Raw genomic sequence first — 11,049 nt, forward strand, 5'->3', positions numbered from 1 at the left:
GACATCAGATGACGTCATCAATAAGTGCGGTCCAACGAAGCAGACCTCTCTTGCCACGTGGAACTGGTCGTCCGGTCTCCAGGTTAAGACTTTATTTAACTAATCTTATTTCAAGTTTTTTTTCTTTTCTTGCCTACCCATTCATAATCTCTTATTGCCACTAATTATCTAATAATCTAAACATTCCATGTGGTTTCTTAAGCTGGACGATTTTGGTTTTATCTAATCCAGCAATTAACAATTAATACCCCCACCAATTTCCAAATACCCAAGAGATGATCTTGTACTTATAAAATATTTATAAGTCACTGGTTTTGTGGTCCCAAGATCTATCTCTTTACCCACCAACTTTAACTTTTTTTTCCCGGAAGGTACAAACCTCTCAAACTGTCTAAAATAAAACTTTATATATGATTTATGATTTCTTAAATCTCATATATAGATAATCATATGGAGTTATTCTCAAACTTGCAGGAAATAAGGGGATTTTTATTAATAATCCTCTCTTAATCATCAAAATTAAACCTTTTGACCAACACTGAAAAAAAAAATTAGTAAAAAAAATATATTTTACCACCTTTTCTTTTTCATACCGACCTTTTGGATTTCTTCTTTTCCTGTCTGGTCTGCTGCTCTGATGCCAGCTAGCTTTCCTTCTACCCATACTCCATACAAAATAAAATCAATTTATAGAAAGAGAAAAAAAGGAAATCATAAATCTTAGGAAAGGAGAGAGAGCGCCTGTGAAGACCCAGCTCAAACTCACAAGAAGATGATGAAGGGAAGGAGGAGCAGAAGGGGGGTCGGGGAGATGGTGGAGATTGGAGTTCTGCTCTTCTCCTGTATTTTGGTGTGGAATCCAAGCCTTACAAATGCCGATACTAACTCGGATGATGGTGAGTGTGGTTTTTTTCTTAACTTTTCGGTCCTTTTTCTTTCTCCAGATTAGCGGTAAAGCAGTTAAAAAAAAAGGAATTTGGAAATGAGCTGCAGTGGTCTGCGCTGTGTGGTTGAATTCTTCATCTTTTCTAGTGGTATTGTTTGATTTCCCATGCAATGGAAGAAAGGCGGAATCTTTGATTCTTATCTTTCTGGGTTTCCTTCTGATTTTGTCCCTTTGGGTTTGGGAGAGTTGTTGGCAGGAGTATGTATATGGGTTTCATTTGGAATTCAAAAGGAGATTATTGGACCGGTCCTTTTGGACTTTTGCCTTCAAAATAACTGAATGGGTTACGAATTCTTTCCAAGGGGCTAAATCCTCATGTGTTCTCTATTCCTCTTTTGGGAACAGGGAGGTTTGCTTCTATGATTTACTAATTAGTGTATCTGTTAGGGAAGGAGAAAAGTAAACTATCTTCATGGATCTTTGAAACACTAGTTCTTGTACTCAACTCTAGTGTGGAATGTAATACCAATCAATAGCAACCTATCATTTCATTGGCATGAATGTCGACTGAGCTGGTCAATGAGATCTTGGTGTAAGATGATAACATTTAAGAAGTTCACTGTTAATTCTCCTTGTCCATCCCTTTTGCTGTGCATGCAGTTTCTGCTCTTAATGTCTTGTATACAAGCCTGAATTCGCCATCCAAACTAACAAGCTGGAAGGCAAATGGCGGCGATCCATGTGGACAATCGTGGCTGGGCATTACATGCTCGGGTTCAGCAGTTACAGCAATGTGAGGTGACCTTATGCTGGATTTACTTTTTCAGATGCATTATGGCTCTGTCTGATATCTGTTCTTTATCTAACGGCATCAGCAAATTGCCTGGTATGGGACTTACTGGGACACTGGGGTACAACATGAATATCATGACTTCACTGACTGAGATGTGAGTTTTTGCTTGCCCTTCTTTATATATTTATTTTGTAGAGAGTTGATGTTGATCTCTTAAGTTTTATGCAGTGATCTAAGCAACAATAATCTTGGAAGTGGTACCCAGAGCAACCAGATACCTTATAATCTTCCCCCTAATCTCCAGAGGATGTAGGTTATGCATATAATAGATGATTTCAGCTGTTTTATCATATTCTGATGGCTGGCTTATTCAATTTTTGGCCTGCAGAAACCTGGCACAGAATCAATTCAGGGGAAATATACCCTACTCAATTAGTCAGATGTCTTCACTTCGATACCTGTAAGTGACCTTATGAATCTGATTGCATTATATTATTTGCACTTTATTTGATGCTTTCAGGCTAACCCAAGTGTTGCTGGATCTAGAAACCTTGGCCATAATCAACTCCAGGATGCTCTCGGCGATGTGTTTAATCAGCTGTCCAACCTAGTAACAATGTTAGTAACTTTCTCTGACCAGATCTATCTCTCGGCTTGGTTACCAATCCACAGTATGTGGTAAGATAAGAACTCCCATTTTAACCTTACTAAGTCTGATTTTCTCGAGAAGTCAATCCTTGAGGCAGTTGATGGTATAATTGCTGTACTAGTTCTTCAACTTCCCATACCTGCAGTGGTAGCTTACTCGTGGAATATTATTTTTTTTTATCTCGGTGGTCTTGAGTTTTCTTGATGGGGATTGAAACCACCTGAGACTAATTTTGCATATAACAGCAGGCAAGACGCCTCAGATCCTTTAAGTGATGTGACCAAATGCACAAGCATTATTGTTCTTCACACCATATCTTTAATATTCTAGATTTATGAGTAAAGAATATGCTGTGCAGGGATCTCTCCTTCAATGCTTTTAGTGGAGATCTCCCACAAAGCTTCAGCACCCTGTCAAGTCTGACAACTCTGTAAGGAATGACTTGCAAGATTCATGAAGTACTTTGATTTATGAATTCAATCTGTAAATCTTGTGCCTATTATTTTGACATATCTACTCATCAGTTTTTTGCAGAGCAACCAATTTACAGGCTACATAAATGTCCTTGCGGACCTCCCCCTTAAAGATTTGTGAGTTAATAATGCTTATATGACCACAGTAAGAAGCTTTTTGTATTCTAGTTGAAAATTCGTTATTTGCCAATGCTTTTAGGGATGTTTCAAATAACCGCTTCACTGGATGGATTCCTAATAAGTTAAAAAAGATAAATAATCTTCGGTGAGTACTCTACTGACTTTGATAGCTTTGTTTGTGCAATTATTGGTGGAACGTGGGACTCATATATCTGATATTCTTTTGCAGGACCGACGGCAATTCCTGGAGCTCTGGCCCTGCACCTCCACCTCCACCATATACACCTCCGCCAGTAGGTCGACCAACCAAGCCTGACCAACAATCTGATGGTGGTGGGAAATCTGGTATAGGTGGTGGGGGTATAGCAGGAATTATTATATCTATATTGGTCGTTGGAGGAATAGTTGCATTCTTCTTGATTAAGAGAAGAAAAAGGAAAACGTTTCGGGAAGAAATTTTTGAACAAGAACAGCCTTTCAACCCTCTCGATGAACCTAAAGGCAAGTGTTTATACTTAGAGGAGCTAAGACAACATTTTCGTCTTGTTATTCTCTTCATTCTCTTGTATTACTTTCATGCCTATTGTATCCAGCATTTTCATTCTTCTGGATTGTATACCAAATATACTTGTATTTTGTTGATGTATCCATTATCTAAGGGATGGACCAACTCTTGCAGGCATTGATGCCTATAATCTGTTGAACCTTGTCTGTTCTTCCTTTTGTCCCTCCTGTTGCCAGCCTTGCACGTATTTGTTGCATGCAATAAAGACACTGGTCATTTCCGTTCCATTACAGTGGTGGAATTGGTAACCGTTAACTTTTGGAACCCTTTAGTGAGAAGGAGAACATCTATGCGATAGTTGGAGTCTTCAGTTACTACAGTGACTAGTCATACACATTTCAGATGCTTTATTCCTGCCACTGGAAAACCTGAATTATCATGTTTATATATTTGTCGTAGTATTGTATGCATTGCATGAAACATTAACTTTTATTCTGACATGGAACCATCTACATCTTTTCTTTCTTTCAAGTATTTGGCACTTTTGTAAGATGTGAATAATTGCTGCTACTAGTACCTAGTACAGCATGAATAATTGCTGCCAGTACTAGTCGCTAGATAAGTTAGAACTTCTCAAAATTAACCATTAAAAGTTATCTCAACCTTATGGACACATTCGGGAGAGTTTCACAGTTGATTTATTTTTGCCAATTATGAGTAGAGCTTTGATAATAATGGAAAGATTTCCATTATTTCTTTGGTAGATAAAATATTTACTGGTCTCCTTTTTAACACTGGTCCTACTGGTTCTACTGGCTTTGACATGTGATAGTCTTACCATTGTGCAATAAGTTGAGCCAATAGCTTTCATGCTCTCTGTTCTTTCAACTGTTGGCATGAACTCATATAATTAAAATTTCTCAAATTACCAGTACTATTATCATTTTTCCCTCAAGTTACCAGTACATTATCTTTCCTTTTCTTCTCAAATTACAAATAAATCGCAGAGATGAAATCTTTCCAAACATCAATTGACACAACGACATTACTTCCAACTGCTCCAGTCAGTCTAAAACCTCCTCCCAAGATTGAAGTGCAGAAATCATTCAATCAAGATGATTTCCAGAAAACGCCTGTTCCAAAGAAAACCATTCCAACTGCCATCAAAGCATCTTCATATTCAGTAGCAGATCTGCAGATGGCAACAGACAGCTTTAACATAGACAACCTTGTTGGTGAAGGTTCTTTTGGGCGTGTTTATAAGGCACAGTTTAACAATGAAAAGGTATGCTCTTCAATTCGTGCGAGGATTTTCTTTCTTTTTTTTTCTCGTGGAGATCTGGACAATTTTCTTACTAGTTTCTGTGTTCTTAAATCACACTTTATTCTGGCATTGGTTATATGTAGTAAAAACATCTATATGAGACAATTTCATTCGTATTAAGGAGCTAAGCACTTGAGCACAATGTGAAGTCACAGAAAAGCATAAAATTAAATGATTCGGAGTGATGATAAAACAGATACTTATCGGAATGAATTGAGTTCCACTTGGTCCCTTGGTTGAGGTTTGATGCTCAAAAACAAGATCTTTGTAGGGCTTACGCTTTGTAAAGTTTTTTCTTCCGTCAGCATACAGGACTACAGGTAGAGAAAGGAAATCATGAGCAATCTATATTAGTGATATGATGTTGCTAAACATTACGAGGTGCTTAGGCAGTTATTTTTGAAAGAACAACATAACTAACAGAAGTCTTGGATTTTTGTTTCAATATTTAGGTTTATGATACCTTGCTATTCTATTATCCTAGGTAGGTAAGACGATTTATTTATTTTTTTAACTTGGAAGTTTGATGATTCAAAAGAGGAAGCATGTGCCATTTGTCAACGACAACAAAGAATAGGATAGGTGTCCAACTCTAATATACTTTTCAAGGAGAAGTTGATTAGTTAGATGTTCTCATGGAGGAATAGAACAATTTTGAATTATTAGTTCCTTATCTAGTCTGCAATCACAATTTTCAAGTTCCCTGCTTGAGTAATTTCATTTCAATCTTTAGTAAGATAATTCTTCTCTTTTCCATAGCGGATAGGGCTCTTTCTGTATAGATATTTCTTTATTTGTTTTTCCCCAGCAAAACTGCTGCATCATATTCTCAGTGAAACAGCAGTTATGTAGGGCAACCAGTAGAATTAAACGAGCTATAAATTTATCCCCTGAAATATTTGCTACAGGTTCTGGCTGTGAAGAAAATAGACCATACTGCGTTGCCCAGCCAATCATCTGAGGACTTTCTTGAGTTGGTTTCAAACATCTCCCACTTACATCATCCGAATCTGACTGAGCTGGTGGGCTACTGTTCGGAACATGGGCAACATTTGCTGGTTTATGAATTTCACATGAATGGCTCGCTGCATGATCTCCTTCACCTCTCAGATGAGTACAGCAAGCCACTGAGTTGGAATACTCGTGTCAAGATTGCACTAGGCTCTGCTCGTGCATTAGAGTAAGTAGAATGGATAGTATTATCAGCATCATTTCAGTTTTTATCTGATGCAAAAGTTTTCTATGGTAGATAAATGATTAAGGATAGTTTTGCTTTCAGATTTTAAAGTATGCATTCTTTATGTTCAACAATTTTCTACTTGGTGTCAGCTAACCAACTACTCTATAACCTTAACCTTATGAAGAATGGCAATTTTAATTTCATATTTCTCCTTTACTAAACTTGTACTTAAATATTTTTATTTTTCTATAATGTTAATTCCAGATATCTACATGAGGTGTGCTCACCGTCAATCATCCACAAAAATTTCAAGTCATCCAACATTTTAATTGATACGGAGCTCAATCCCCGCCTTTCAGATTCTGGATTTGCAAGCCTTGTTCCTAGCCGGGAATTTCAGGTAGTTGTACATAACATGCTTTTTACTGTATATTGAAACATATTGACAAGCCAAAAAAAATATAGATTATACCATATTTTGAAGTGCAGTTGGATTTATTATCCATTTTATCTATGGAGCTTATTATATAAACTTAGTTGAACACAAAAAAGAAATGATTCATACAGCTTTCCCCAACTATTCAAACCTAAAGGGTGAGGGTGCAATTATGCAAATGGGTATGGAGCCTGTAGTCTAGGAAGGTACTGGGCAAAATTCTCTCTGAAATAATTAGTAAAAGAAGAGAGGTAGTTAGCATGGCAAGTAGATGAACAGCATGAGAGATGAGTGTTCCGCAAGTTCAATCTTCTGGATCTAGTTCTAATATATGAACATAAACAAAATCGTGTTAGTTTGTAACAACTGAGATAACCTACTTCATAGTATACACATTTGTTATCAGCAAACCATATACATTATTGTAGTTGTTTCATGGCTAACATGAACAACCTGTCTCTGAACAAATTATATTTTCTGTTCCATGATCTTGTTCTTGATGTTTGTCCAGGCATCAGATCAAAATTTGGGATATAGTGCCCCTGAGGTTGCGATGTCTGACCAGTATAGTCAGAAGAGTGACATTTACAGCTTTGGAGTGGTCATGCTGGAGATTTTGACTGGCCGGAAGCCTTTTGACAGGTAATAAATCTATACACTTAAAGTCTACATCATGAAAGGATTAGAGTACAACAGGAGGGATCTTGTTGAAGTTTGCTTTTTTATTAATCTGTAATATCTCCAACCAAATTTCGGTGCTGTTGAGATGTGTAATCAAGCAATGAATCAAAATATTGATCTACTTAAGTTTTCATTACTGTGACAAACTATTGCAGCTCTAGACCACGATCCGAGCAGTCTTTGGTTCAGTGGGCGACTCCTCAGCTACATGACATCGATGCATTAGACCGGATGATCGATCCAGCCCTCAAGGGATTATACCCTGAAAAATCTGTCTCTCGATTTGCAGATGTCATTGCGCTATGTGTTCAGGTATATTATGCATTTAAACTCAACAGTCTACATATAGCTTGTAAGCCAGGAGAAAAACTAGTTTCGGTAATCATACTATGCATAGGGTTCAATAACTGTTCTTACGAGTTTCAATTTTGACAGTCTGAGCCAGAATTTAGACCACCAATGTCAGAGGTTGTACAAGCATTAGTTCGACTGGTTCAGAGAGCAAACATGAGCAAGCAGATGTTTGGTGGGAATGGACAAGGGACTTCTCGACGAGCCGACGATGTGGGAGATTTTCTCTAAAACTGCCCACCTACATTCACATATTTCAGCCCGGTTTTCCAAATGTATGATGTGTTATGCATGCATTTCCAAGAAGATATCAAGTTTGAAGTATTGGCTTTGGCAAACGACTTATAACATATATTTTCATATCGATGTAATTCTAACATATTCTTTGATTCAGAGTGCCACCAGCTATTGTGAATAGTTTACAGGATTGGTATCTTTGGTACTATTGTAATCTCTTTGTTCAAAATAATTTGAAGTGGTTCTCAGAGTAATTATATAGGGCCAGGTACATTATAGCAACTGTACATTTAAAATGAAGATTAATTTCCCATTTAACAATATAAATTCAATTATAGCTGAATTAAATATATACGAAACCAAAGAATGCCTTGAAGCTCTCCATTCTTACATGGCAAGCAAGCATCTCTAACTATGCTGCCATATTTTGATATCTTCAAAACGTTCTAAAACTTCCCAACAGAGCACCAAGAACCCAGCCACACACCAAAGCTACCCAAATACTCCCCCAAGCTCTCAGCCCAGCGCCGGCTACAGCGCTGTTGCGGGCCGGCTGCCCCGCCAACTCATGCTTTCCGACGTCGATCATGATCTCAAACTTACAAGTCCCCTGCGACGGATCCGTCTTCGTGATCACCGACAAATTGGAGAACGTACACGTTCCCTTTTGCTGATCTGCCGTCTGATAGAACTGGTTGAACGCGTATGATATGTTGCTCCTTGCATCCAGTGCACTGCACGTCGAGCCGTATCCAAGACTCGTGCAATCTGCATACGTGCACGCGTAGTTGACACTTCCGGTGATGTCCGGGGATGTGATGCTTGCCTCTGGTGCTAAGACACACCATTGCTTCTCTAAGTACTTGACTCCCTTGGCGTTGGCCAACCCTTGGCCGTTGCCTAAGGTTAGGTTGTACTTCGCCGTGCCGTCGTAGTAGAAGATGCCCCAGTGCCGCTCGAAATTGCCCGGTAGGACGCTCTTCGCGTCCTCGTCGAGCAGCGCGAAGATGTAGATATCCGGGGCCGTGGACCGCTTCGGCGTACCTACGATGAATTAACACAATAAGAGGTTATAGGTAATTACGATGGTTATATAACAGTTTAAGCTTTTTACCCGTACCTTTTCCTTCGATCACTCTGTTGATTAACCCCTGGTTGAATTGGCGCGCGTAGTTTAGATTAGCATTCGGGTCGCCGTCCGTCGGCCAGCCGATCTCCCCGACGATGACCGGCATCGACCCGAAGCCGTTCTTCTCGAGGGCCCAAATGAGGGTGTCGTAATTAGCTTCGAAGACGTTGGTGTAGGTGACGGGGCCGTCGACGAGGGGGTTAGGAGTGCCGGAGAAGAAGGCGAAGTCGATCGGGAAGTGCGGGTCGGCGTAGAGGCTAAGAAAGGGGTAGATGTTGAATGCAAGCGGGGCGCCATTGTTTTGGATGAAGCTGACGATGTCGATCATGAGATCGTGGATGTCAGCCCGGAATTCACCGCCCGACGGGAGACCGTTCGACGACTCGTATACGTCGGCGTTCAGGGGGATTGTGACCTTCACTTGCCGGCCGAGCCCGGCCTTGATCAGTGCAGCTTGAATGTTTTGGAGGGCGGGAAAGGTCGTTTGTTGAAACATGCCTTTATATGTCTTTAAAAACGGCTCATTTCCAACTGCCACATACCTATATATATATATATATATATATATATATAATACCATTATTATTATTATTATTATTATTATTATTATTATTATTAACCTCTAGAGTAGCATCATTTGATAATTAAGACTTACCTTATGTCGACGCCAAACTTTGAGATATAATTCGACACATTCTGCATCACCCATTGCTCTGCAGCACCTACGCTTCCGGCCAGAGAGGCCAAGAACTCGTTGGGTATCCCGATCATCACCTGAATCCCCGACCTCCCCAGCGCCTTCAGTGGGCCCGGCTCGGCCTCGAAGAGCTTCACCTTGTCGAATCCATTGTCTCGGAGAAGTCTCACCGTTATATCCGGGGGTAGAGGGTGAGTCGAACGAGTTCCCCAGTTGCATCCCAGCCCTTGTACTACTACTACTACTGGGCAGAGGATAAGGAGGTAGAATAGCAGAGGATGACGACGTTGAATACTTCCCATTTTGGCTGGGCTTAAGGTTAAGCTTTGTTTTGGGCTCCCTTGTCGTTTAAATAACAAGCGATGGATGGAATACTAAAAAGTTTGGAGCGATGGGAAAGGCATTGGATTCCGAGTAGGAGAAGTCCGAAGGTTTGTAAATTTGGAGATGGAAAGCAAGGAATGGAATTAGATGGACGACGACGTTACCGAACACTAGATACTACTTCGACTTGGCCACGACAGAAAGAGATCTTCTGCAGGAAGGCTGCTGGAATCTTTTTTGCAGTATCTACTTGGCAGTCCATCATTGGTGGACATGGATTTCTGAGATCTCCTCTGGCTTATTCCTTGCTTTTAATTTTTCTATAACCTTCATCTCCTATTCCGGACTTGACTTCCGTATCCCAACATCCAATGATATCAACTTGGTCCTCCTTTGTTTTCCTTTCTTGGGTCCTTTTGTATTATCTTAGTATGCTATCAGCCGCCGGTTTCCGCTTTCCAGTTTCATGGATAAAAAGATTTGTTCTTTTATTCTTCACAATTTCATGTCCACCTAACAGAGACAAATACTGTATTAAAACTTGTCATTCTGAAGCTATGTGGGAGACATTTTATATTTAGCTTCATTCCTATTTTTACAAGTTAATGTATACAGTTTCTCTTTGAATTTTGGTAGTCTGAAAAGGAGTTTTTGACCAAACTAGCACTCATTTTTATTTTTTTTACCGAAATAGATTATCTCTCAAACTTATCTAATTTACTGTGACCCTAATAAAAATGTTAAACTAATTAGTATTTTTAAAAATACTAATCAATTCAATGTTTTTTATCTTTAGATATTTTTTTCTTAACTTCTGAAAGATTAAGTTAAAAGAATTTATACATATAAAATGCTAAACTAATGGCGTTTTTATTAGAGCTACAGTAAATTAGACTCCATTTTTAATAAGTTTGAGGGGCCTACTTCGGTAAAAATAAATTTGAATAAGGCTAGTTTGGTCAAAAACTCATCTAAAAAGGTTGTGTTAGAAACTGTGAAATTTTCTGCAAACAAAAGAAACGCCCATTACTAGTTGTTGCCAAAATTTTCAGGTAAATCTCATTATAGAGCCAGCGCCATGATGTACTACGATGCTGATTTATAGACTGAGTGGCCCATGACCTAGTTTAAAATGCTAATATTTTTGCTTAGAGATAAAATGCTAATTAGCTCAGCATTTTTATTATGGCTATAGTAAATTAGATTCCATTTAGTAATAAGTTTGAGGAATAGTCTACTTTAGTAAAAATAAATTTGAACAAGA

At 38.9% G+C, this 11,049-nt stretch overlaps 2 protein-coding genes across 5 annotated transcripts; one reads left to right on the forward strand and one right to left on the reverse strand.

Moving 5' to 3' along the window:
• The first annotated feature begins 619 nt into the window (after positions 1-619).
• Positions 620-7,889, forward strand: LOC140785955 (protein STRUBBELIG-RECEPTOR FAMILY 6-like). 4 transcript variants are annotated; one of them, XM_073134102.1, is made up of 16 exons: positions 620-896; positions 1,547-1,679; positions 1,762-1,833; positions 1,908-1,988; positions 2,068-2,139; positions 2,226-2,357; positions 2,687-2,758; positions 2,853-2,918; positions 3,001-3,066; positions 3,151-3,426; positions 4,495-4,711; positions 5,659-5,930; positions 6,195-6,330; positions 6,878-7,008; positions 7,203-7,359; positions 7,483-7,889. In XM_073134102.1, exons 1-16 carry the CDS (start codon positions 773-775, stop codon positions 7,627-7,629), a joined length of 2,154 nt encoding a protein of 717 aa, XP_072990203.1. In that variant the 5' UTR covers positions 620-772; the 3' UTR covers positions 7,630-7,889. The 4 variants fall into 4 exon arrangements, with proteins under 4 accessions (XP_072990203.1, XP_072990202.1, XP_072990204.1 ...); XM_073134101.1 differs by having other exon boundaries at positions 3,151-3,422; positions 4,434-4,711; XM_073134103.1 differs by having other exon boundaries at positions 2,226-2,297; positions 3,151-3,422; positions 4,434-4,711.
• Positions 7,890-7,924: 35 nt separating this feature from the next.
• LOC140785957 (glucan endo-1,3-beta-glucosidase 5-like) lies at positions 7,925-9,776 on the reverse strand. Its single transcript, XM_073134105.1, has 3 exons — positions 9,420-9,776; positions 8,756-9,306; positions 7,925-8,679 (listed from the first exon to the last, which is right to left on the reverse strand). Exons 1-3 carry the CDS (start codon positions 9,761-9,763, stop codon positions 8,072-8,074), a joined length of 1,503 nt encoding a protein of 500 aa, XP_072990206.1. The 5' UTR covers positions 9,764-9,776; the 3' UTR covers positions 7,925-8,071.
• Positions 9,777-11,049: the final 1,273 nt, after the last annotated feature.

The sequence above is a fragment of the Typha latifolia genome, chromosome 4 (assembly GCF_019914945.1).
Source record: "Typha latifolia isolate L0001 chromosome 4, TyphaL0001v2, whole genome shotgun sequence".
Taxonomy (NCBI): domain Eukaryota; kingdom Viridiplantae; phylum Streptophyta; class Magnoliopsida; order Poales; family Typhaceae; genus Typha; species Typha latifolia.

Coding starts and splice junctions, on each gene's coding strand:
- LOC140785955 (XM_073134101.1), top strand. CDS start 773: ATGATGAAGGGAAGGAGGAGCAGAAGGGGGGTCGGGGAGATGGTGGAG. Junction 1,680..1,761: donor GGTTCAGCAGTTACAGCAAT/GTGAGGTGACCT, acceptor TAACGGCATCAG/CAAATTGCCTGGTATGGGAC. Junction 2,358..2,686: donor TTACCAATCCACAGTATGTG/GTAAGATAAGAA, acceptor TATGCTGTGCAG/GGATCTCTCCTTCAATGCTT.
- LOC140785957 (XM_073134105.1), bottom strand. CDS start 9,763: ATGGGAAGTATTCAACGTCGTCATCCTCTGCTATTCTACCTCCTTATC. Junction 9,307..9,419: donor AAGTTTGGCGTCGACATAAG/GTAAGTCTTAAT, acceptor ATATATATATAG/GTATGTGGCAGTTGGAAATG. Junction 8,680..8,755: donor CAGAGTGATCGAAGGAAAAG/GTACGGGTAAAA, acceptor AATTCATCGTAG/GTACGCCGAAGCGGTCCACG.